The 26,731-nt window shown below is 42.8% G+C and overlaps 2 protein-coding genes across 2 annotated transcripts; both read right to left on the minus strand.

The window, feature by feature from the left end:
• Positions 1 to 7,650: 7,650 nt before the first annotated feature.
• Positions 7,651 to 19,993, minus strand: LOC113905179 (olfactory receptor 52B2-like). The gene is made up of 4 exons (XM_027562154.1): positions 19,900 to 19,993; positions 10,127 to 10,302; positions 9,654 to 9,791; positions 7,651 to 9,167 (listed from the first exon to the last, which is right to left on the minus strand). The coding sequence occupies exons 3-4, from the start codon at positions 9,704 to 9,706 to the stop codon at positions 8,573 to 8,575; spliced, it is 648 nt and encodes a 215-aa protein (XP_027417955.1). The 5' UTR covers positions 9,707 to 9,791; positions 10,127 to 10,302; positions 19,900 to 19,993; the 3' UTR covers positions 7,651 to 8,572.
• Positions 19,994 to 22,907: 2,914 nt separating this feature from the next.
• On the minus strand, positions 22,908 to 23,876 carry LOC113904987 (olfactory receptor 52H1-like). Its single transcript, XM_027562035.1, has one exon. It carries the CDS (start codon positions 23,862 to 23,864, stop codon positions 22,908 to 22,910), a length of 957 nt encoding a protein of 318 aa, XP_027417836.1. The 5' UTR covers positions 23,865 to 23,876.
• Between the last annotated feature and the right edge of the window lie 2,855 nt (positions 23,877 to 26,731).

Raw genomic sequence — 26,731 nt, forward strand, 5'->3', positions numbered from 1 at the left:
TGCAACCAAATAAATAAATAAGTAAAATACTAAAAATAAAAAGACCAGTGAGTGTCCTAACAGTCGGGGCTTTGGGAGTCAACCAGAATTGACTTGTAATCTCCCTTCTTTTACTTATAATATATTATGACAACATATATCTGTAAAGAAAAAAAATGTGTTAACAGTAATAATATTAAAATCAACTGCAATGATGCCCAGTGGGCACTATACATGCATTATCTCATTTAATTATAGTAAAAGCACTGTAAGGAAAGTTTAAAGAGCCCTGGGTATAGAAGAATTTGTTCTTGAGATAAGACCAGGCTGGGGATACAACTGCTTTGTATTATGATGGGATTAGAAATTCCAGACAGTGGGTTTATGAAGGAAGCTTGGGGCAGTCTGCACCATCCTTAACTCATGAAATGAGCATTAGGAGGTGACCTGTCAGGTCTTGGCCAAGACTATCCAGGGGCATGCTTAAAATAGAGGAAGCTGAGCTGGGGCCACAAAGAAACCTGCATTTAGGGTAGAGTAGAGCTCCTTTGGAATAAACCTGGTGCAGAAGAGAAATTATCCTGGACTTACCTGGAGTCTGCAGGCAGAGGGGCCACCCAGTAGAGGGAAGAGTTTGGGCTGGGTGTCGAGTCTTGGTCCCAGGCACTTGTCTTGTACAAGAAGTCTCTCCAATTAAGCTGTACCACAAGGGGTTTGACAGACTTCCTTCATAGGTCAGTTGGTAAAGAATATGCCTTCAATGCAGGAGACCCAGTTTCAGTTCCTGGGTTGAGAAGATCTCCGTGAGAAGGAAATGGCAACCCACTCCAGTATTCTTGCCTGGAGAATCCCATGGGCAGAGGAGCCTAGCAGGTTAAGGTCCAGGGGGGTCACAAGAGTCAGACACGACTTAGTGACTAAACCACCACCACAAGGGGTTTGCTGACTTTCTGGAGGCCTCCATGGGCACAGGAACCTAGAGAAGAGTTCAGGTAAGGTATGAGCTAGGAGTGAAGCATATAGCACACTGGAATCAGACTATGAAAGTATAATAACTACGTGTGCATTTGAGTGAGTGTCCATATACTTGAATGCATTTATATGTGTATAAGAGAAATGATTTAAAGGTTAGTGTGTATGTCTGATTGCTATACTGTGCTTAGTCACTCAGTTGTGTCCAACTCTTGATTATGGGTGTGTTTATATGTCTGTGTATAGGTATGCTTACGTTCAAGAGTACATCTGTCTCAGTCTGCATCCCTTTGAGACATACCAACAAGGAAATGAAAGCTTTATTCTCCATCAGGATCTTTACTGCTCACCTTCCAGTCCCCTCAGTACGCCATAGTGAATCCTGCATCCGCAACTCTGCCCTTGGGGAGAGGAGACCTTGGGAAATTCAGTCTGAGGCCTCACTAGGGTGCAGGGGTGAACCAAGGTGTCTGGAGGCCTTTTCTTGTTCCTTCTCACTCTCACACTCCCGTAGCTGGTTCTCAAGGACATCCACGTCTTAGTGGACAGCATGAAAGCTGCACTGGTCAGAGTCAGCCAGAAGCCTGAGTGTGAGGTTGGCATTAGCTACCTATGGAAATGCAAAGCCAGGGATGTGGGTCACAGAGTGTTACTCAGAACTGAACTCAGTTTCCCTTATTTCTCAGCTCCAGAAAGGAGATTTCAGAAATTGTCAGATTCTTGAGATTAGATAAAATGGAAGGCTGTAGAGGCAACAAACATTTATTCATCCATCCACATACTTGGCTCTCCAGTTGATAGAAGAGGTCCCTAGTCCCACCCACTTCTCCCCTGACTTTAAGCTGGAAAACCAACTCTTGGACTCCCTCCAGCTCCAGGCACAGCAGAGTGAAAGCTGGAGTCTCACAGAAGGCAGCAAGGGCAGCAGGATTCCTGGATTCTAGGATGTGGTTCATCTCCAAGGCCTGGTTACTCAGATCTTCAGTGGCGAATGCATGCTCACTGACCTGGACATGGAGGGATGAACACTGTGGCTCATCCTCCTGGTGCCACACAGTCTACAAAACACCCTCATATCTGCCACCTAATTTGCTTTCAGTAAGAGCCCTCGAGGTGAGCCCAAGGTGCTATCCCCATCTCATAGCTGAGGACAGTCATATTCTTTTCACTGAAAAAATAAAAAAAAGCTCGATTCTGCACCACCCACATTCTCTGTTCTTTTACCTGGTTATAGCCCCACTCTCAGGAGTAGTTTGTTGAGTTAATGAATGCACTGACTCATAGCTTGCAATCTGATCCTATTCCAGCAGCCTTTCCCAGAAGGTCCACGGGTAACCATTACAGAAAGCAACTGCCCATATCACACTGCTAAAGCAATATTTTTACACTCATCCTCACAGCATCAATTCCAAGCTCACTGGCCTGGATCACAAGTTTCTCAACATATCGCCCCTATTTTAACTTTCAGCTCAAACTTTCCTGTCTCCCAGGTCTCTTGCATTACAGGCAGACTCTTTACCATCTGAGCCATCAGGGAAGCCCCTCCTTTGTACTGGTCCTTCCATTTCCAAGCCTCCTCTTGTTCTATATGCTCTTCCCATTTCCCAGTGGATTCTAGCCATTAATTTATTTATTAGCATAGAAAGTACTTCTTGCATGAGACTTTTTATAAAATATGACTAGTGAGGATCCCAAAACAGTACTCAGGATCCATCCTCAGCTCTTCCTCTATCATCCAGGCTCATACCCATGCTGGGTCCAGGACAGGCTGTGCTTGTATAACTTACAGTTTGGCAGCCCCAACTCGAGCCTCCAGCACTCACCTTGGACAGCTCCTGCTCATACATGCCCATAAGCTTCTGGGCTGTACTTTGTAGCTGCTCCAACTGCTGCAGGGGGATGAGGTAGTTCAGAGGGTAAACCACACCATGGCATAAGCCATCCTCATGCACACAGACTGGTATACTACTCAGCCATTGTAAAACATGGCCACTAGTACATTAAACCGGAGAAGGCAATGGCACCCCACTCCAGTACTCTTGCCTGGAAAATCCCGTGGACAGAGGAGCCTGGTGGGCTTCGGTCCATGGGGTCGCTAGGAGTCGAACACGACTGAGTGACTTCACTTTCACTTTTCGCTTTCATGCATTGGAGAAGGAAATGGCAACCCACTCCAGTGTTCTTGCCTGGAGAGTCCTGGGGACGGTGGAGCTGGGTGGGCTGCTATCTCTGGGGTCACACAGAGTCGGACACGACTGAAGTGACTTAGCAGCAGTAGCAGCAGCAGTATATTAAACATAAAAAAGTGAGAGAGAAGGCTGCCCTTCTCTGAAGTGCCTTTCTCTGCATAGGAAGTTACTCTTGACTATCCAGGCATCCTTCTGTCATGGGTTGGAGAGATCCTTGCCTTGATTTCTTGGAATTAAAGTGCAGTTCCCTTCCAGCTCTTATTGGTAGGGCCACCCTCACCCTACTTCATGTACTGGCTGGATCTTCACATAATGGAAGCAGACTTTTTCCTGATGCTCTGTAGTTGAGTGGAAAACTGATCTAAAGAAAAGTTTTAGGGGACCAGTATGAGAGAGTATGAGAGAGTCTAGTCAAGGCTATGGTTTTTCCAGTGGTCATGTATGGATGTGAGAGTTGGACTGTGAAGAGAGCTGAGCACCAAAGAATTGATGCTTTTGAACTGTGGTATTGGAGAAGACTCTTGAGAGTCCCTTGGACTGCAAGGAGATCCAACCAGTCCATTCTGAGGGAGATCAGCCCTGGGATTTCTTTGGAAGGAATGATGCTAAAGCTGAAACTCCAGTACTTTGGCCACCTCATGTGAAGAGTTGACTCATCGGAAAAGACTCTGATGCTGGGAGGGATTGGGGGCAGGAGGAGAAGGGCACGACAGAGGATGAGATGGCTGGATGGCATCTCTGACTCGATGGATGTGAGTCTGAGTGAACTCCGGCAGTTGGTGATGGACAGGGAGGCCTGGCGTGCTGCGATTCATGGGGTCTCAAAGAGTCGGACACGACTGAGTGACTGAACTGAACTGAACTGATGAGAGAGTCAATTCCTAGACAGGTTGATAAGAAGTCTGGGGTCCCCAAGGTGGAGAAAGGGGTCTGGGGCTCTCGAGGAGGAGATAGGGGTCTGTAGTTCTCAAGGAGGAGAAAGAAACAAATAAGTCCAGAGCTGATAATTGCAGAACAGACAATTCATCTTGCTCAAGGATATGTTTTCCCTTAAATTTTGTACCAAGGATTATATGACAACAATGTATCCTGCTTGAGGACGTTTTTCTTCTTCTTAAGAACCTTCTGAATAATCCTGTAATCTTAAAGTGTATGTTGTGTGAGGGGCTCTGGTAAGATGTTTCTATTGTTAGTTCTAATCCCATTATCTTAAAATGTATATTGTGGGAGTGGGTCTCATAAAACCTTTAAAACCTTGAGACACTCTTTTGATTTATTGTAATAACCAATTTAAAAAGTATATAGCTCCCTTGTTAAGACTAGCAAGGGGGGGCACTCTCTGGCCCCCTTTTTATGTCTATGTCAGAAGCTTTCTCTGTCTCTTTTCATACTTTAATAAAACTCTGCTACACAAAAGCTCTTGAGTGACCAAGTCTGGTCCCTGGTCCTAAAGCTAAATCTTCTTCAAAGATCATGAATCCAACACCGTTCACCGAAAGTTATCTAGTGTTAGGGCTTCAGCAATCCCATTATAGAGTTTTAGTACATTCCCACAAATTCACTTTGTCTTGAAGATGGCAGGAGTTCTCTATTGTCAAAGAAGGAAAGTGAATATTAACAGCATCATGGGGCACCAGAGTTAAAGTGACAAGGTATGACTTGTAATTGACATGTTATAGCTGAATGAACTGAGGTGCTGAGAATCTAAAAAACAACTTTACTAAACCACATGATTAGTAGGTGGCCAGCCTACAAGTGCCCCCAGGTCTAGGCCCTGTACTCCTGAGGAGCAGAGCTCCAAGCTCTGTTAAGGGAGGTGTGTGATGTAGCAGACATGGTGAGTGTGGGAGGCAGCTCTCTTGCCTCAGCAGAATAGGGAGAGAGGAGAATTTTCTAGTGATGAGAGATGTGTATCTAGAGGTCTTTTCTCCCTTGCCTATCATCTTACTTACATTGTCACTCAGAGTCCAAACCCACTGACTTCAGAGCCAGTTCGATTGGGTTCAACATCTGGCTCCATGACACTGTGTGAATCACTTAGTTTCTCTGTGCTCCAGTGTCCTTGTGTGTAAATGAGGATGATTACTTTTATTTTAAGAATTATAAATGTATGTAAAGACTATCTTTGTTGAACTACCATATGACCCAGCAGTTTCACTACTGAGCATATACCCTGAGAAAACCATAATGCCAAAAGACACATTTACTCCAGTGTTCACTGCAGCACTATTTGCAATAGCCAGGACATGGAAGCACCCTAAATGTCCACTGACAGATGAATGGATAAAGAAAGTGTGGTACATATATACAATCAATACTACTCAGCCATAAAAAGGAACAAAATTGTGCCATTTGCAGGGACATGGATGGACCTAGAGACTGTCATACAGAATGAAGTCAGTCAGAAAGAGAAAAACAAATATCATATATTGACACATACATATATGGAATTTAGAAGAATGGTACAGATGAACCTATTTCTAGGGCAAGAATAGAGACATAGACATGTGGAGACAATGGGGGAAGGGGAGGGTGGGAGGAAGTAAGAGACTGGGATTGAGCAAATACACTACCATGTGTAAAATAGATAGCTAGTGAGAACCTGCTACATAGCCCAAAGAGCTCAGCTCTGTGCTCTGTGATCTACAAAGGTGGGATGGGGAGGGAGGCATCTAAGATGGAGAGTATACAGGTATACATATAGCTGATTCACTTTGTTGTACAGCAGAAACTAACACAGCAGTGCAAAGCAAGTATACTCCAATTTAAAAAAGACTCTGGAGTCATTTATGTCATTTATTATAATTCCCTATATTCATCTCTCCAGTCCCACTTTGAAGCTAGATGGACCAGAACTAGATGGAAAACTCCTTCCCAAATTGTTGGTTAGGCCTGTGTTGCCAGCTGGAGCTTCCTTACAGAACCTTTAAAAATTAACATGTGTGGCCATTGCTCTCTGGATAGTCACACCCAAGGCTTCTATGGCCCTGGTAGTTAATCTGGCTATGTCTTCAGCTTATAACCCTAACCCAGTAGCTTGGCTTTTTCAGATAATAAAGCAGAGGTTACATAGCCTACAATAGCCCAGGGAGCCTCCTTTATGTCCAGCATCCTGAGCTCAGGGAAGGGGCGGCAGACCTCTGCAAAAGACAGGGCCTCAGAAAATGGCAGGAGTACAAAGCAGAATCCTTCTCTCTGTCCCCTTCCTCCTTGTTTCCCTCTATCACCCTATGCCCACACAAACCAAAGGATAGTCAGAGCAGGCAGGGTATCTCATACCCCTTCCCATATGTCCCTAGGTCTCTCCACCTTCACTTTCTCCCACAACCTGTAGCTTCTTGAAAAGGATCAGGGCAGTGGAGAAAGCAATCCCAAAGCACAGAGCCCTGTTTCTACTTGCTTGTGACATTTCTCCCCTCCACCTATACCTGAGGCTGTCCTGGGGACACCTGTGGCAGCCACAGCATCATGGTCGGGAGGGCTGGGATAGGCTGCCTCTTGCACTAGCTGTAGAAGTGGAGTAAGACCTTTGAACGTCCCTAGGCTCTATCTCTGGTCAGAGTAAACAGTCCCAGAAGGAGGGGTCCAGGTTTGGGCATCTGAAGGCACTGAGAGTAAGTGAGGGTGTGGGGAGGATCTGGGGGTACGGTGTGGACGAAAAGGGCTGTGACAGCCAGATAAGTGCCTCCAAAGATGGAGTGGGAGTGAGTTTCTCACTAAAAACATGGTCTTTCTCATCCATTCCAAGCTGAGATCTGACCAGTCCTGCTGGGCCCTCCTGCTCAAAAAGATTAAGGCAAACCTGAGACATCTTGTGGGGGCCTTGAGATGAGTTATTTTCAGAGGAGATTATGGTCTTCCTATTGACTTCATTTACTTAGCCATGCACTCTTGGATGAGGGCCAAGCTGCATATCTGGGAAGACTGCTTTAGCTTATGGAGGAACCACCTCCCCTTTTAAGGAAAGGATCCAAGAGCTTAGGTGAATGCATAACTCCAGAAAGACATGCTCAGGGCTCTGTTGGGAAACCTTCAATGAGGGATCATACCCTCAAATTTCACTTACAGATTATCATCCTCTGGCTCTCTGACCAAGGCCAGGGATCCATCTCCCATCAACTCCCCTGGCTGGGCCTTGCTATAACCAGGGGGTCCAGAGGGACCATAGAGGTTAGGGAGATAAAAGAGGAATGAGTTGAAAGCCCTAAGTTGCATGGAGTGGGAAACCTATCCAGAATCAGTGTCTAGGAAGATGTTAATAGACCTTGGGGAGCAAGGAAAAGTGGAAGAAGAAATCGAGTGTGAAACAGGACAAATTGTGCTGGATCATCTCCCTATATTTAGTACTAAAGCTGATGTGTGGTACTAGACAGAAAAGCAGGAGAAGCCTCTGAGTAAAGTTAGGAAACACCTTAGGGAGACAGCCATAGTATTGTCCATTCCCTTCCGCTCCCAGAAACAATGTCTCTCAAGATTTAGATATGAATCACCCAGGTCAGAAACTGTATCAGTTTCCAGAGCTGAGCTCCATTTTATTCCTATTGTGACAGTTCCCCAGCTTCCCCTGTCTTCATCCCTTCAGCCAACACAGAGTTCCTGCTCAGTGTCACACCGTGTACACAGGCCCTATTCAGAGCCACCTTTCTTTCATTTATCTGGTTCTGGCTGGATAGAATGATAGAAAAAGACAAGACCCTGATGATCAGCCTGAGTCCTAGGCCTCCCTGTCTGCCACAGTCCAGGCCCAACGTATGCTATGCATCTATGGAGATCATACAGAGTTAGAGAGAGGAGGAATAGTCTTGGCATCGTAGACTCAGGCAGGGAGAGGTCAGTTCAATGTGCACTCAGTACCACGCGCTCTCCCTTTATGGGAAGAGGGCTGGGGTGAGCATAGGGCCACCTAGTGGCAGATGATGGCAATGCCTTGGTTAGAACAGGCCAGCTTGACCAACTGAGGGAAAATGCTGCAGAAAACAGGGTGCTCATTTGTTCCTGGGGGAGGCCCTCTCAGGGCCCACATCCCTCACTGGTCCTGCCCAGAAGAGCCAAAACAAGTGCCTGAGCCTCTGAGCGATCTGCTGGGTCCACACTCTGTAGACCATGGGTTGAGGGCAGGGGGCACCACCACATAGAAGTTAGCCAGGGGCATGTAGACGTGGCCGGGCACCATGTGGCGGCCAAAACTGTGAGCCAGGAAGAAGAGAGCGGGTGTGTAGAAGAGGGTGATGACACTGGCATGGGCCCCGCAGGTGCCCAGGGCCTTGTGCCGGGTGCTGTGGGAGGGCAGGTAACAGACCACGTGGAGGATGAAGGCGTAGGAAGCACCTATGAGCCCTAGGTCCAGGACTGGAGAGAGCAGCGCAGTGGCCAGCCCGTACCAGACACTGGGGCACGTGTCGCCACCGGCCAATCGAGCCATGCCCATGTGCTCACAGTAGGTGTGGGGCAGGGCCCGCTGCCCACAGTAAGGCAGTTCTCTGGAGCAGGGCCACCGGGGGTGCCATGACACAGGCCCCACGGGTCACAGCAGCTACAGCCATGATGCCTACCACACGCAGAGTCATCAGCGCCCCATATCGCAGAGGCTGGCATATGGCCACGTAGCGGTCCATGGCCATGGCCAACAGCACCAAGGACTCCGCAGTGAAGGCCACGTGGGCAACAAAGAGCTGGGCTAGGCAGGACTGGAAGGAGATCTCACCTGACAGGCCCCACAGCACGGCCAGAGCTTTGCGCACTGTGGATGTAGCCAGAACCAAGTCAGCTGCTGCCAGAAGCCCCAGTAACTGGTACATGGGTCTCTGAAGTGCTTTATCAGCTGCCACCAGCCCCAGTAGAAGGATGTTGACCACCAGAGCTGCCAGGTACAGCAGGCACACAGGCACAGAAAGCCAGGCATGCAAGGCCTCCATTCCAGGTACCCCCAGCAGGACAAAGGTCCCAGGCCCCAAGCTGAGCCAGGTCTGGTTGAGAACAGGCAGTGTGGGATCCAGCTCCATCTCCTGGTTCCACTTGGCTCTGTCACTGTAGGAAACAAAAGAGATCTTTCCGAGGTAATTACCAAGTATACAGAGATTTTAGACAGGTGGAGGTGAGGATGGGGACTAAGGATGCTACAGCATTTGCTGAGAGCTATCTTTGTGTCTGGCACTGTTCTAGGGCTTTGGCATACACTAATTGGCCACCTCATGCGAAGAGTTGACTCATTGGAAAAGACTCTGATGCTGGGAGGGATTGGGGGCAGGCGGAAAAGGGCACGACAGAGGATGAGATGGCTGGATGGCATCACTGATTCGATGGACATGAGTCTGGGTGAACTCCAGGAGTTGGTGATGGACAGGGAGGCCTGGCATACTGCGATTCATGGGGGTCACAAAGAGTCAGACACGACTGAGCGACTGAACTGAACTGAACTGAACCTACAAATTCCCTAATTGTCTGTGAGTTTGTCAGTGTTCCCCTCTGTGTGATGGATCAAGGAATCGGTTTCTGAGAAGCTAAAAAACTTACTCCAAGTCATACATCTGGTACATAAAGGAACTGGAATTTGAAGCGAAACTCATCTGACTAAAGATGATGCTCTTCCAACAGTCTTCTCTTCATCAGCCCAGGCTCACGGAGATGTTGGAATATGCTTTTCCTGATCACCTATCCCAGAAAAAGTCATTCCTGTTATCTAACCCTAGTCCCTTTAATATTAACTGATGTTAAAGAGATTAAGCATCCATGCTCCCTCCATCCTGGGGGAGATATCAGTCAGAAGGAAGGAAATATGGAATGGCCATTTTCTACTCCATTCAGTGACAAGTGCTTAGATAAAACTCATCTTCCTAGATCCTTTTCCAGAGGACACTTAATTAGCTCCGACCTGTTCTCCCAACATCACAGTCCTCCAAGTCTGTCCAGTACTTTTTCCCAGCTGCCCAAGGCCTGTGGCATCCCTCCCTCCACTCCCAGCTCTGATGTACCATAACTGTATATACCTGGCTCATGGAACTTAATTTCTTCTTTGACTAGGGAAGACATCCATCCCCTGATTCTGCTTTGTGGTTCTTCTTTCTTCTGTCCCTTGTCCAGGGGGACATCCTCTGGTTGTACAGAAACTCAGTCTGAGGAAGTTCTGATCTCACTGAGGACACGGCAGAGCATCAAGGTTGGGCTGTAGGGGAAGGGACCAGGATCAGATGCCACATGGCAACTAGTAGTCACGTTAAAATAGTGGAGGGAGGAGGATTTTACTTACTTGGGTTTAAGTGGGTAAAGAACAATCTGGAAGAAGGAGCCAGGCTTGGGTTTTCCGTGTTCTGACTGAGGCCAATTTATACCCTCTCATACCCAATTTTATGAGACATAGTAACTGGTATCTTAACCTGGTCCTGGGACTGAGGAGTTTCAATCAGGTTAGCAGAGAATAAGGTTTAACCCTGGGCGAAGCTGTCAAGCTCCACACCATTTGTGTTTGCTCTAGCTTTCTCTGCAATATGCCTCTTGGACATTCTCTCACATCCCCACACTGACTCCTGCAGATTAGAGGCAGGTGAGAAACCAGGCTAGACTTTCCCACATGGAACTCTTGGCTGTGTATAAACCAGAGATTTCTCCCGGAAGATGAGGCTTTGCCAAGTCACGAGGATTCATTTTACTTCTTACTATGGGGTAGTCCCATGACTTCATGGCAAATAGATGCGGAACAATGGAAACAGTGACATACTTTATTTTGAGGGGCCCCAAAATCCTTGCTGGAGAAGGCAATGGCACCCCACTCCAGTACTCTTGCCTGGAAAATCCCATGGACGGAGGGGCCTGAAGGGCTGCAGTCTATGGGGTCGCTAGGAGTCGGACACGACTGAGTGACTTCACTTTATTTTTTCACTTTCATGCATTGGAGAAGGAAATGGCAACCCACTCCAGTGTTCTTGCCTGGAGAATCCCAGGGACAGGGAGCCTGGTGGGCTGCCGTCTACGGGATCGCACAGAGTCGGACACGACCGAAGCGACTTAGCAGCAGCAGCAGCAGCAGCAAAATCCTTGCAGATGGTGACTGCAGCCATGAAATTAAAAGATGCTTCCTCCTTGGAAGATGAGTTATGACCAACCTAGACAGCATATTAAAAAGCAGAGACATTACTTTGCCAACAAAGGTCTATCTAGTCAAAGCTCTGTTTTTTCTAGTAGTCATGTATGGACGTGAGAGTTGGACTATAAAGAAAGCTGAGCACCGAAGAATTGATGCTTTTGAACTGTGGTGTTGAAGAAGACTCTTGAGAGTCCCTTGGACTGCAAGGAGATCCAACCAGTCCATCCTAAAGGAAGTCAGTCCTATTCAGGACTGACATTGGAAGGACTGACATTGAAGCTGAAACTCCAAGCTGAATTGAACTGAAGTGAACTGATATGGCGGCTCCTTTAGATCCTGGAAAACTTCTGCCAGGACCCACAGGGCATTCTCAGCCTTAACAAGGGAAGGAGGATGTCAACTCCCTCAGGGCCTAAGAACATCTCTCACAAAACCACAAAGCAAGCACAATCCATTCCCAGATGGGAGCCCTATAAGAAAGTCCTATACTTAGGATCTGTGGGCCCTACTAGCCCACTTCCTCTTGGAAAAAATCCCAAAGACACCATTCCCTCTACATCTACAGCCCACACTTCTACCCTTTTAATATATTTTCATGGGCTAAGTGAAGGGGAAGAAGAGGAAGTGGGGGACTCCCCCTACTCCCATCCTCTAGCCTCAGCCTCTGCTCTGTGTTGGGTCCTCTACAGGCACAGCTGCACCCTTCTTAGCCTCCATCTGCCTGCTCTACTTTTCCTGCCAAGTCCTCCTCCTCATTGCCAAGTTATAACAGGGTATTCCCTCCAGCAAAGGGTAGAAAATCAAAAAACATATAAAGTGTAGCAGGAATCATTAAGAAAAAAAGAAAGCAGAGTGCAAAAGAGTTCAAGAAATTAATTCAAACAACATGTATCGAGTCTCAGTTTTCTTATATGATTTGGGAGTGAATTGATTAATCACTCTGAAACTTCCTTTAAACAGTTTGTAATCCCCTTCCTGATTTATGAGGAGATAAGAGTGAGAGAAAAACACATTTTCCTTGCTTCTCTTTATTCCCACTTGAGCACAGAGATTCATTACCCTGAGGCCAGATTACCCAGTCTCCAGTCCTCATACTGCCACACAAAAGCTTTCTGACTTTAAACAAAATACTCAACTTCTCTATGCTTCAGTTTCTTTGTTTCTAAATCAGGGATAATAATTAACATATATAAAGCAATAACATAAGGTACAGTAGTAGCTTAAACACAGTAAATGCCCAGCGTATGTTAAGCACTACTGATATTTTTATCCTTAACCCTCTTGTAACTCTTGGAATCCATTCTTCTCATGGTCCTTTCTACTGCATTCTTAGTTCTTAATTTCACAATCTGACAAAAAGTCCTTTATCAAATCTTAAAAAGATAAGGTGAGCAGGGACTGAACTAAGGCTATTTGAAAGTAGAATGGTCTTAAGTCTAGAAAAAAAGGCAGTAAGGGGGTGGAGGGCAGCTAAAAGGAGACTGAAGGATTCAAATTTGATCTGATTAGACCAAAGGAAAAAAAAATCCTTTGCCAATAGCAGCCCCAAGCAAAGGAGGTTGAATACAAGACCATTTCTAAATAAATGAGGAATACGACAGCATTGTCTTCTAATCCAACTCCTTGTCCCTCACTTCCACATTTTCACTTTATTCTGGCTCAGGAATGGTGAGCAGGAGAAAGGGAGTGGTGGTGCCTTAGTCCCAGTTCTCAAACTTGATGTCCCCACTGGCCTGCTGCACGGTACTCTCCTGTGCATCCCAAAGTTGTTCTCTGAGAAAAAGTCTGAACACCTCATTTCCACCAAAACTGAGGGGCTTCTGGAAGCATCTCCTCCAGGATGGGCAGTTTAGTGGGACTTTTCAGTATTGGGCTTGAAAGTGAAAGTGAAGTTGCTTAGTTGTGTCCGACTCTTTGCAACCCCATGGACTGTAGCCTACCAGGCTCCTCAGTGGAGGCTGAGCCTCCAGGCTCCCCATGGAATTTTCCAGGCAGGAGTACTGGAGTAGGTTGCCATTGCCTTAGGGGATAAAGACACCTTTTCAAGGGCCCCCTAACTCTTTCTAGGATGTGACTGATCTTGGCTGATGAATTCATGCTACTGATGGAACAGGGCTCTCTTACCTCTTTGTTGTGAAAGAGAGGTTAAAGATGAGGAACAGGCACCCAGCCTCCCTCTACCCAACACTTCTTCAGTCCCTGCTGCTCCAGCTTATCAATTCAGCAGTCAGCACATCCAGAACCTAGGAGATTCCAAAGATGCTCCTATGGTCAGCCTGGGAGAGAACAGGTGGGGATAAGAAGGACTTACGAATTTCTTCTCTGTGCCCCTCAGAGGGCCATGGACCCTGAGCCCCTACAGGGATTGAGAACCTGCTAGTCACAGCTGTGAGGTGTTAATGAGGAATTAGCAGAGATTTGTAATCATCTCCGCTGACTTTCCTGGTCCCCAGGTTTATATGCCCCACACGTTCAGAACCTGGGCAAAGGTAGAGACTGAGTAGAGAGGTCTGTGAAAACCCATTGGACAAGCAGCAGCAAACTCAGATGGAGATGAGCTATGCTCTACAAAAAAGCCAAGCCTAGTTGTCATCTAGAAATGAACAAGGATAGTCATTTTGATTTAGCATTGTTTCTGCCTTACCCCTAAAAAGAGACATACCAGCTGAATGGAAAGAGGCTGGGCTTTTGAATCAGGCAGACCTGGCTTGAATAAAATTCCACTGTTAAGTAGCCTTGAAGAAGTTTCTTAGATCTTCTGATCTTGATTTCTTTCCTTTGTGCTGTGGTGGTTGGTGTATCTTCCCAAAGAAGTGGTTGTGAAGATAAAAGTAACAGGAGTAAATCACCCAGTAGGGTGATTTAATTAAGGAGAAATGGCAATGCATTCCAGTACCTTTGCCCGGAAAATCCCATGGACGGAGGAGTCCAGTAGGCTACAGTCCATGGGGTTGCAAAGAGTCAGACACGACTGGGCGACTTCCCTTTCCCTTTCCCTTTTCACTAATATAGCATTACTCAAGGCTATGTGGCTTAGAGTCATCCTGAGGAAAAACTCTGTTGGATCCACATCACTTTTGGACTCTAATAATAAACATTATTAGTTTCATAATGTTTCCCCTCCTCAAAAAAATGCATCCTTCCATTCAGAGGTACATAACTGTAGTACTTGCTAAGTTGCTTCAGTTGTGTCCAACTCTTTGTGACCCTATAGATTGTAGCCTGCCAGGATCCTCTGTCCATGGAATTTTCCAGGCAAGAATACTTGAATGGGTTGTCATGCCCTCCTCCAGGGTATCTTCCCAACCCAGAGATGGAACCAGTGTCTCTTATGTCTCCTGCATGGGCAGGAGTGTTCTTTACCACTAACTCCACCTAGGTAACCCTAATAGAATGAAGTAATAAAAGGCATTTCACAATATCTCATGTACAGTTTATATTTGCTTTTAGTTTGCATAAAATTATTTTGTGTTTATACCATCACAGAAAAAATTCATAGTTTATCAAAAATAAAAAATATACTACTGTAGTTGTGTTTTTTTTTTTATTCCAGAAAAGTCATTTCATGTTAGGTCTTTTCCTTGTGGAACATGTTCATACATATTCTAACCTGGAGTGTCTGAAAGCAGTTACTAAGTTATGGCCCAGAAACCGTAAATAACAAGCCCACTGTGCAAAGGAGACAGGACTTCTGAGTGAGGAATCCAAACTTCACTACTTGTGAGAGCACCTGCTTTTTCCCCTTTTGTCAATACAACGTAATCTCATATATTTAAGAGTTTAATGATATGGAAGTCCAAATCACAGGACAAGTAAAGCCGGCAAATTTTTCTTTTATAATTGCAACTTGAATATACAAATATTACCAGCATGATAATTATTTTATGTGTGATTTAAATATGAAAGTGATGTGAAGGAAAGTTATGACCAACCTAGACAGCATATTAAAAAGTAGAAACATTTCTTTACCAACAAAGGTCCGTCTAGTCAAGGCTATGGCTTTTCCAGTGGTCATGTATGGATGTGAGAGTTGGAATATAAAGAAAGCTGAGAAGAATTGATGCTTTTGAACTATGGTGTTGGAGAAGACTCTTGAGACTCCCTTGGATCGCAAGGAGATCCAACCAGTCCATCCTAAAGGAGATCAGTCCCGGGTGTTCATTGGAAGGACTGATGTTGAAGCTGAAACTCCAATATTTTGGCCACCTGATGCAAAGTTGGCCGCATCAATTGGCCAACTTCAATTGGCCACCTCAATTCCACCTCATTGGAATTGAGGGCAGGAGGAGAAGGGGACAACAGAGGATGAGATGGTTGGATGGCATCATTGACTCAATGGACATGGGTTTGGGTGGACTCCAGGAGTTGGTGATGGACAGGAAGGTCTGGCGTGCTGCAGTTCATGGGGTCATGAGGAGTCGGACATGACTGAGTGACTGAACTGAACTGAACTGATGTGAAGGAATAATTATTTTTTTAGCATTCTTGCTGACAAATACAACCAACTTAGACCTGTATGTAAAGCTATGAATGAAGGATACAATATGTAGTTTAGGGTTTAAGCTTGGTGTAAAAATACGTCCTGATAGAAACCTGCCTTCTAAGAAATCTGTATGCAGGTCAAGAAGCAACAGTTAGAATTGGACATGGAACAACAGACTGGTTCCAAATGGGGAAAGGAGTATGTCAAGGCTATACATTGTCATCCTGCTTATTTAACTTATGTGCAGGGTACATCATGCGAAATGCCAGGCTGGATGAAGTACAAGCTGGAATCAAGATTGCTGGGAGAAATATCAATAACCTCAGATATGCAGATGACACCACCCTTATGGCAGAAGGCAAAGAACTAAAGAGACTCTTGATGAAAGTGAAAGATGAGAGTAAAAACTTGGCTTAAAAAAACACTCAGCATTCAGAAAACTAAGATCATGGCATCCGGCCCCATCACTTCAAGGCAAATAGATGGGGAAAGAGTGGAAACAATGAGGGACTTTATTTTGGGGGGCTCCAAAATCACTGCAGATGGTGACTGCAGCCATGAAATTAGAAGACACTTGCTCCTTGGAAGAAAAGCTATGACCAACCTAGACAGCCAGCATATTAAAAAGAAGAGACATTACTTTGCCAACAAAGGTCTGTCTATGTTTTTCCAGTAGTCATGTATGGATGTGAGAGTTGGACTATAAAGAAAGCTGAGCACTGAAGAATTGATGCTTTTGAACTGTGGTGTTGGAGAAGACTCTTGAGAGGCCCTTGGACTGCAAGGAGATCCAACCAGTCAATCCTAAAGGAAATCAGTCCTGAATATTCATTAGAAGGACTGATGCTGAAGCTGAAACTCCAACTCTTTGCCCACCTGATGTGAAGAACCGACTCATTTGAAAAGACCCTGATGCTGGGAAAGATTGAAGGCTGGAGGAGAAGGGAATGACAGAGGATGAGACGGTTGGATGGCATCACCAGCTCGGGTGGACATGAGTTTGGGCAAGCTCCAGGAGTTGGTGATGGACAGAGAAACCTGGCATGCTGCAGTCCATGTGGCCACAAAGAGTCAGATACAACTGAGAGACTGAACTGACTGATAGAAACAGTGTAGTTATGGGTAAACACACTGGTGTAGCTAGGAAGATTAATGAGCTTAATTACATCAGAATGTAAACGTAAAGGCTTGCTAGGGAAAATAAAAGCTAAGCTGAATGATGTGTTTAGATAATCAGAATAAGGAACTGTATAAAACTTACTGTGTTAAATTCAAGGTTATTCTCTTTATTTTGTGATAGATAGTATGGAAGCTGATCAAAAACAAGTTTCTGCCTATGAGGAATGATGGTTATTATAGTGAAAAGCTCTATTAAGATGTTTGAACTATGGAATGAACTTTCATTATTTCTGCAAAAGAAGATGACCTTTTTTAAAAAATATATATATTTATTTATTTTAATTGGATGTTAATTACTTTACAATATTGTGGTAATTTTTGTCATACATTGACATGAATGAGCCACGGGTGTACATGTGTCCCCATCCCGAACCCCCTCCCACCTCCCTCCTCATCCCATCCCTCTGGATTGTCCCAGTGCACCAGCTTGGAGTGCCCTGTTTCATGCATCGAACTTAGTCTGGTAATCTATTTCACGTATGGTAATATACATGTTTCAATGCTATTTTTTCAAATCACTCTACCCTCGCCTTCTCCCACAGAGTCCAAAAGTCTGTTCTTTATATCTGTGCCTCTTTTGCTGTCTCACATATAGGATCTTCATTACCATAAGATGACCTTTTGGTCCCATTTCTTAAGGAATTAAATTGGATAGACAGATTTTTTTTAACTTGACTCTCTATGGCAATATTAACATCCTAATGCTTTTATGCAACATACTTTCTAATAGTAGGTAAGTTTTAGAGGCAAATATGGAAGTTAGAAATTTTGGAGGTCAAAATGTCTCCAGAATGTTGTGACATATCCTTAAAGTAACAATAATTTTCAATAAGTTATGAGCTATATATTGCACATTTACAAAGACTGTCACTGAATAATACATTTAATAGAATGTTTTGAATTTTATTTTTTTATCAAAACAAAATCCAACATAAGAAACTCCAGGAACATAGGAAATTCCAGAAATTCAGAAATTACTCTTTAAACTGAAAGATCATTTGAATTCAACTGTAAAGTTTAGGATAAATTATTCAAACTGGCTACTAATAAAACTGAAGATAAAATGAAAGCATAGCTTTGCTGGAATAAATAAATAAAAGATAAGCAAATGTAATTATAGTGGTGTCATTGCTTTAAAATTATCTCTGCCATTTTACTTAATAAACCTTTGTCAGATAGGTTTTCTGACTATTTATATTAGCAAAATAACTAATCAAACCAACACACAAAATATGATTTAAACAGAAATTATTTCCTAGAAGTAGTATTGTCATCAATCAAACCTGTTAGATAAATTAGCAAAATCAGTGTAAGCTCATTTGATACATTAAAATTTTAAATATTGATATACATGGCATTTGGAGAAGGCAATGGCACCCCACTCCAGTACTCTTGCCTGGAAAATCCCATGGACAGCGGAGCCTGGTAGGCTGCAGTCCATGGGGTCTCTAAGAGTTGGAGACGACTGAGCGACTTCACTTTCACTTTTCACTTTCATGCATTGGAGAAAGAAATGGCAACCCACTCCAGTGTTCTTGCCTGGAGAATCCCAGGGACGGGGGAGCCCAGTGGCCTTCCGTCTATGGGGTCGCACAGTCAGACACGACTGAAGCAACTTAGCAGCAGCAGCAGCAGCATACATGGCATTGCTTCAAAAGGTATATATCGGCTTTTAATATAAGGCTTTCGGTTTTCACTTATAAATTTCATTTAACTAGAGTTGCAGAATGGCAAAATCTCATGAAATAATTTGTTATCTACATTAGTCACCTGTATGCATTCTTTCAAGAAACAATGTGTACAATTTCTGTAAGTTCTTTATTTTTTTCCTCTGTCTATTCTGGTTTTATGCATTGTAATACATCTTATGCCTTTTGAATATAATAATAAAACAAGGCTTGTATATTCAACACATTTAAAAATTTTCTACTAATTAATTTTATTGTATTTAACAAAAGTATTAATCTACAGTTTGGGGGCATTAAAAAAGTGGTGACTCCTCACTGACATTTTGAGAAGAACTGATCTAGAGGTCTTTCTCTACATGTATCTTCATATATGTACATCCACATTTGTGATTCTGCAGCCAACTGAGCTAGAATTATTGTTCTGTGAATTCTGACTCATTCTTGGTGTGTCCTCCCAAGTTTAGACTTGGAGATAAAACAGTAAAAGCCAGTCTGAATATATAGTCACACCATATTCTTGAACCCAACACTACCAAAAATAAAGCTCACATTTCTATATCCATCTGAGTCCTATGCTTAACTCTCAACTAGGTTGCAAAAGGAAGTAGAAAATGTATGACTGATTTTTAATTTTCAAATACTGATTATAGCATCAAGCTACAGGACTATTCTTCATTTGCTGATACTCCAGTCAGTTCCCTACATCCACTGAAGGCTAGTTTATAAGCTCCCATATTTCTCACTGCACAACCCCTACAGCCCCTGAGCAATGTATCACCGCTAGGGATGATGCCTCCACCAATTTGCCCTTGCAAATATTTGGAACAAATGGTTTCCCATGCAGGCTTAGACCATCCCTTCTGTCAGGGACATCCAATTCTCCTTATCCTTGAGGTTCACCTTCTTTGTGTTCTTTAAGGCAATCACAGAAATGAACTCTCCTTTAAGACAGTTACAGAAATCTTCCAGGAAGCTGTCTTTGACTCCAATTAACTGAGTTTGCTTCTTTATGCTTTCCTAGCACTTTAGCCTAATCATTGTGGTACCTTGTGATACATAAGATTATCTGAGTAAGGTACTTATTTATGTGATTTACTCCTTTTACTAAATTATATGCCTCTTGATTTTAGCAGGTTGTGTACTTGCTCAATGTCTCTACTCCCTGTTTATATGTATTTCCTTTCATATAACATGGACTTTGTGAATTCTATTGAAAATATGACATAAACCATTTGTAAATTTAATAATCTAAGTTATTAAAGGTGTCAGGAACACATTTATCAATTCTTACTATTTGTGGAGTGGGCTTCCTGTAAAGAATCTGCCTACCAATGCAGGAACTGTGGGTTTGATCCCTGGGTCAGGAAGATCCCCTGGAGGAGGGCATGGTAACTCACTCCAGTATTCTTGCCTGGAAAATCCCATGGACAGGGAGTTTTGGTGGGCTATAGTCTATGGGGTCACAAAAGAGTCAAATATAGCCTAGCAACTAAATAATTTGTAGAGTCCAGTTCTAAATTCTGAGTGTAGGAAGATAAAATAACTAATGCCTCTATTGGCTTACAATGTTGTGCTAGTTTTAGACATCTTTAATATAAGAGATGGGAATTTGCAGAAAGGAATGGATACAGGACAAGGCAACTTATGTGTGAGACAGTCACCTGATAATTTTTGTATAATTATTCTTTTTTCATCCAAACCAAAACATGTAATTTCATTTATGGTCTGACATGGAATAGAATATTTATAACCAACCTCATCAGAAAGAGACATTAGCAGCTAGGACAGTAAATTTAAACTTAAAGGAAGAGCAAATCAGGGTTTAACCAGTTTTCTCCTCTTATAAACAGTAAAGGGGAGGATTTTACATTACACTGATGAGCTTGGGTTTGAATAGGATGAGTCTGACATGAGAATGTTAGTGGTAATTAGTGGAAATATTGAACAGCTAACATTAGAATGATGGTTTACAATCTGCAAAGCACACTCACTTACATTTTGCTTTTAATATTGGTACTGACCCTATGAGGTAAGAAAGCACTGAAATTCATCAGAAAGATTACATATGAAAACTAAGATACAGAGTTATCAGCAAAGAGGCCATAAAGTCATAGAAATAAAGAAACTCTCCTGAGAAGGCTAGAAAAGTTATAGTAGATAACTAGCTCAAAGATAGAGGGCTGGAGAAGGAAAGGGAAACAGTCACTTCCTTTGTTGTTTTTTCTGGGTCATTAAGCTTCCAAGGGAGCCATTCGTGCATGTCAGTGAATAACCACAGATTCCAGTTCCTACCAGGATGAAAGAAGTATGTATTTTTAAATTATCCCAGCTCAGTCTCTATTTATTTACTTTTCCATCAGTAAATTTTTAAAAATATCGTCTCTTGGAAAAATCCATGTTCTCAGTGAGATGTAAATAACCAGAAGAATAAGAGCTCATCTCTTTTGATATCCAACAGCATTTTTAGCAAGCTGGCACAAAAATACAGAATACTCACTTAGTCAACTGTGGCTTAATTGAAGATAAATACAGTTCACAAAAACAATAATGGGCTTTCCAGGCGGCTCCGTGGTAAAGAATCTGCCTGATGATGCAGGAGACCAGGGCTCAATCCCTGAGAGAAGGCAATGGCAACCCACTCCAGTATTCTTGCCTGGGAAGTCCCATGAACAAAAGAACCTGGCAGGGCTGCAGTCCACGGGATCTCAAAAAGTCGAACATAGCTTAGCATACAAAAACAATAAAAACTGCCTCTGATTCTCATAGATAATTTTTTTTTTACCTTCCTCTGGAGTCTGTTTTCACATGAGTAAGGTATGTTATGTTCAGTGGGAATATCAATAGGACTTAGCAGATTCTTTTCTAGCTCCACATTTATGACTCCCTTGCCACGTGCCTTGGAAAAGTCATTTCACTCTAAGAGTTTCAGTTTCCTCTTCTAAAAATGATGTCTGGATGATTCCAGTCCCCCAGGATCTGGTCCTGCCCCTAATCCCTCACGCCTTATCCCACCTCACTCTGTTGTGACCACACAGACCTTATTTTTGGCCTCAGCTCATGTCAAGCTGTTTTCAGCCCCAGGGCCTTTGCATGTACTGCTGTTCTCTCTGCCATTGTCTTTCTCATCAAGTTTTGGTCCATCATTATATTTGGTTTTGTTTTTCTATTGATTATATTACTATTTGAAGGTAACACATTTATTTTCTTGCTCCTTATTTGTTACTCTCCCTGGAAAATAAGCTCCAGAGAAGCAAAGCAGAGCCTCTTCCATATTATTAATCCTGAATGCTTAGGACAAAACTTAAAATATATTCGGTACTAAATAGGCAATTCCCGGTTGAATAGACAATTTTCAAAAAACACATATTGAAAGAACTCCACATCTTTCTTTGATTATAACATGTATCTTCTCGATTCTAATGCTTATGACATTTGGGTGCATCTTACCTTGAATGTATTACTTTACTGTAGTTTTCCCATTTTCATCCCCAAACCTCACCGAAGAAATGTATTTTGCAATTGAGTCTTTTAATGAAGGAAATAGACTCTGTAGATAAGAACTCCACAAGTCTTGCAGCCAATGTTGTTGTTTTTTTGTTTTGTTTTACTTTCATATTGGCTTGAGTTCTCACCTATGTATTGTAGGAAGGTTGTAGGAAGTCCAGCCCTCTTCTCAGATCTCTAGCTATTGTAGGGGATCATTTTTCCTGAGCACTATCTCTGAAGTTCACTTTATCAGTATATCCTGGAGCCTAAAAGCTACTCTCCCTTCCCAAAAACCATGGCATTGATAAGTATATTCTCTTATTCCTATTATAGCAATGCTGATAGAACTCATTATTTATAACAGACTTGTACTAGAAGGCTTTTGGTGTCTAAGGATTGGACATTTAAAGTGAAATACATAAGCATAACATAGACAATAATTAGAATATATATTATTTAAAATTTCCTAAATCCATCTAATAATCTAATATTTTCAGTTTTAATCTCTTTTCTTTCAAGTCTTTGTCTGATTTCACATATTTTTCTCTCTCCATAACTGCAAATTTCAATTTCTGAATTGCTATTGATATTTTCTATTTAGACTAACTCAGCACTCTGTTTTCCCCTCCTTCTTCCAGACTGTATCCTGTGCAGTATCATATTCCAAAAATAATCAGGTCATCAAGGAGTATTTTAATATACAAAAATCTTTCTTACATATAAATCATGACATATTCATAAAACACAAAATCACTTGTAGACTATTCTTACTTTAAATAACATTTGCCTTTTAAAAAAATTCTTGCACATTAATATATGTTAAAAACTTCTCCTAACTTTTCCAATGTCTCCTAACATTTCCATAATGTACCCTTGATAGAAAAGAAAATGATGACCTTCTCTCTGATCTGCTTGGTCTTCATTCCATAAACAATGGGGTTGAGTGCAGGTGGGATAACAATGTAGAGGTTAGCAAACATGATGTGGAAAGTGCGGGAGACATTGTGTCCAAAGCGGTGGGCAAGGATGGAGAAAAAGGCAGGTGTATAAAACATGAGGATGACACAGACATGGGAACCACAGGTGCCCAGGGCCTTCTGGCGGGCTTCATAGGAGGGGAGGCGGAAGACAGCACAGAGGATGAGTGTGTAAGAAACGGCAATGAGGATCACATCTGAGATGACTGTCATGATGGGAACACAAAAGCCATACCAGATGTTGATGGAGATGTCCGCACAGGCGAGCCGGGCAACACCTATGTGCTCACAGTATGTGTGCGGTATGATGCGTGTCCTACAGAAAGGCAGTCGTATGAGCAAGAATACAACCGGCAGGATGATGCAGAAACTACGAAAGGAGATTCCCACCACAATCTTGATGATGGTCTTGGGGGTCAAGATAGAGTTGTATCTCAAGGGAGAGCAGATGGCCACATAGCGGTCAAATGCCATGGCCATCAGGATGGCTGAATCCAGGACGAAGCTGTAGTGGAGGAAGAACATTTGTGTGAGGCACCCTGGGAATGTGATCTCTCGAGCCCCAAGCCAAAAGATACTCAGTGTTTTAGGAATACCAGCTGTGGACAAGGTGAGGTCAGTCTTGGCCAGCATGGAGAGAAAGAAGAACATGGGTTCGTGAAGGCTACGCTCCACCAAGATTAGGTAGAGAAGGATGCAGTTTCCCACAATGGCTACAATATAGATGATACAGAAGGGAATTCCAATCCACACATGGGCTTGCTCCAGGCCTGGGATCCCCACCAGAATGAAGGGTCCTGGGTTGTCACTGCTCAGGTTGAAAAGGACCATGGCAGACCAGGATGGCACAAGTCCCAGTTCCTGAGGACAGAGGGTGATAAATGTTAGGCTCACTTGAGTCACTCTCACTTCCAACAGCTCATTATATAGCCCCAAAAATAAAGTGGCTGTCTAATTACAATTCAAAGTGAGACACTTTTGTAATGAAGAAAGATTGTTATGAAGATAGCAGGTAGCAGCAGGAGCCAGGTTGTCTCATATATGTTGGAAAATACAGTCATTCCCTTAAAGAGTTTATCTTATTCACTCTGGTTGCCTCTGATGATTTACACAGCTTTTCCAAGCAGTGTTCCATACTGACATGAATCACTTTTTATCCACAGTATACTGTTGTTACAAATTACCAATTTACAGGGCATATTTTTCTGTGGGTTGATGGATTATAGTACACATGATGTTATGGACATTGGCAGTTAATATTGGCTTCCTCTGTCATTGCTGAATATCAATCTCTGCCCCCAGCAATTATTCATTCTTTTCCAACTTCATGATGACTGTTGTTCTTCTATTTGTGAGGTCCATACACTTTTTTGCTATTCAAAAACCTAATTCAGTTTAGCCAATACTGCCTGAATCCCACACTATGCTGGTAAACAGGTAAACCTTAAATTTAAACTTTGCTCCTCCAAAATTACTTTTTTCCAGCACTCTTTAAACTATACAGTTGTATAATATCCTAATGCTTTGGACTTAATAATAATTTTGGTCAAGATTTCTGTCCTAAAGCACAATTATTTCTTTGCAAATACATGTTCTATTGGATAGACACCAGGACATTTACTCTTAGATACACACACACTTATTAGTTCTTAAAATCTCAAGCATACCTTGATCTATACTTGCGTTATTTCATACATTTTACCATCATATATTTACCCACACTCAATCTTACACAACAGGGGCATTGGTGGTTCAGTGGTAGAACTCTTGCCTCCCATGTGGGAGACCCCGGTTTGATCTCCAGCCAATGCATCATGGTCGTGTTTGTTTTGGGCTTCATTGGTGGTTCGGACAGTAAAGAATCCACCAGCAATGTGGGAGACATGGGTTCAACTCCCAGGTTGGGAAGATCCCCTGGAGAAGGGCATGGCAACCCATGCCAGGATTCTTGCCTGGAGAATCCCCATGGACAGAAGCACTTGGTAGGCTACAGTCCATGGGGTCACAAAAACTCAGACACAACTGAGAGACTAAGCACAATCTTACACAAACCCCCTTTTTGCTCTCTCTCTCACACATAAAGGCACACATCATACACACATACACTAAGAAAAATACAAACAAAATATTTCATGACAGAATTGTCTCATCGCCACTTTCTTTGTAATTTCCCAAAATATTTACTCTTGAGTAAATTTTGTAAAGACTAGGTCCTTGAAATTTTGCCATTTGCAGCAACATAAATGGAGGGTGTTAAACTAGGTGAAATAATTCAGATAGAGACAAATACTGTATGATATGAATTATATGTGGAATATTTCTTAAAAACCAACAAGCTACTGAATATAACAAAAAAGCTAGCTCACAGATATAGAGATTTCACTAGTGATTACCATGGGGGAGAAGGGGTAAGGGGCAATATAGTGGTAGGGGAGTAGGAGGTACAAACTATTGTGTGTAAGAGGCTACAAGGATATATTGTACTACATGGGGAATACAGCCAATATATGGTAATGACTGTAAATGAAGTGTAACCTTTGAAAATTGTATTACGAAAGTATTCACTTCCCAGGTGGGAATAAACATGAGCTGTTCACTTGAAATCAGGAAAGCGGTGGTAGCAGTAGACTCTCAAAACAAGAATGTCCACATACTTAAGCCCGCTTGTCAAGCTAGAGCTATGGATCCTTGCCACACATCTAACAGAAATGACCAGAACAACACTTACCTTGGCCATCCTTAACCCAGCTGTTTATCTTTCTAAGCATTTGAAGCATATATCCAAGAACAGGAGACCATAAATTCAGCTTAAAAATCTGAGTTGTTCAGGAAAAAACGTTGTAGCACTCAGTCCATGGCTCCTAGGAAATGGAGCCTTGAGTTTTTCATTCACTCTCTTTCTCTCAAAATCATATTTCCAACCAAATCTCTTCAGATAACCAGCACTCACCTAGTTTGGTTACTGGGCCAAATGCAGAGCAGAAAGATTATGGTGATAGACACACACAAAATCTGCAAGAGGACCAGACATATAAACCCAAGAAAAAAGTGGAGATGGAAGGAAAAGATTGATAGGTTGATTCCCTGTTCGTGTTTTGTTTTTTTTTTATCTCCCCCCCCACCCTGCCCCCACCCACCACCCGATCCATTGTTCAATGCCAAGAAGAGGTAAATAATTAGGGCCTGAGGGACTCTAACACCCTCTTTTTTTATCTTCAAGAGAAGACTGTAAAGATTACACTAACTCTGATGGGGCCTGTAAGCTAACACACCCTCAGGGTATATACAATTCTTTTCTGGGTATTTAATACTCTATTTATTTTTACATGACAATTAGGCATTAACAGAGGCATAGAACTACAGAGCTAGAATTATGTAATATGGATAATCTAATTATAAAGCTTATATATAATTATTAATTTTTATTTTCTGATAAGTTATCATGAAATATGCTTTGTTCTACTAGCATTTTTTTTCTTTTTAATTTATTTCATTTTACTGAAGGATGCTTGCTTTACAGAATTTTGTTGTTTTCTGTCAAACCACAACATGAATCAGCCATAGGTATATATTTAGCCCCTCCCTTTTGATGCACCCTCCCATCTCCCTCCCCATCCCACCCCTCTACAGAGCCACTGTTTGAGTTTCCTGAGCCATACAGCAAATTCCCGTTGGCTATCTATTTTACATTTGGCAAT

This window comes from Bos indicus x Bos taurus, chromosome 15, assembly GCF_003369695.1.
Source record: "Bos indicus x Bos taurus breed Angus x Brahman F1 hybrid chromosome 15, Bos_hybrid_MaternalHap_v2.0, whole genome shotgun sequence".
Classification (NCBI taxonomy): Eukaryota; Metazoa; Chordata; class Mammalia; order Artiodactyla; family Bovidae; genus Bos; species Bos indicus x Bos taurus.

Bases quoted from the DNA above. Each gene is read 5' to 3' on its own strand.
- LOC113905179 (XM_027562154.1), bottom strand. From the start codon at position 9,706: ATGAGTTTCGCTTCAAATTCCAGTTCCTTTATGTACCAGATGTATGAC. The intron at 9,168-9,653 runs GTAAGTTTTTTA...TGTTTCCTACAG, and splicing joins TACCAGATGTATGACTTGGA to TGACAGAGCCAAGTGGAACC.
- LOC113904987 (XM_027562035.1), bottom strand. From the start codon at position 23,864: ATGGTCCTTTTCAACCTGAGCAGTGACAACCCAGGACCCTTCATTCTG.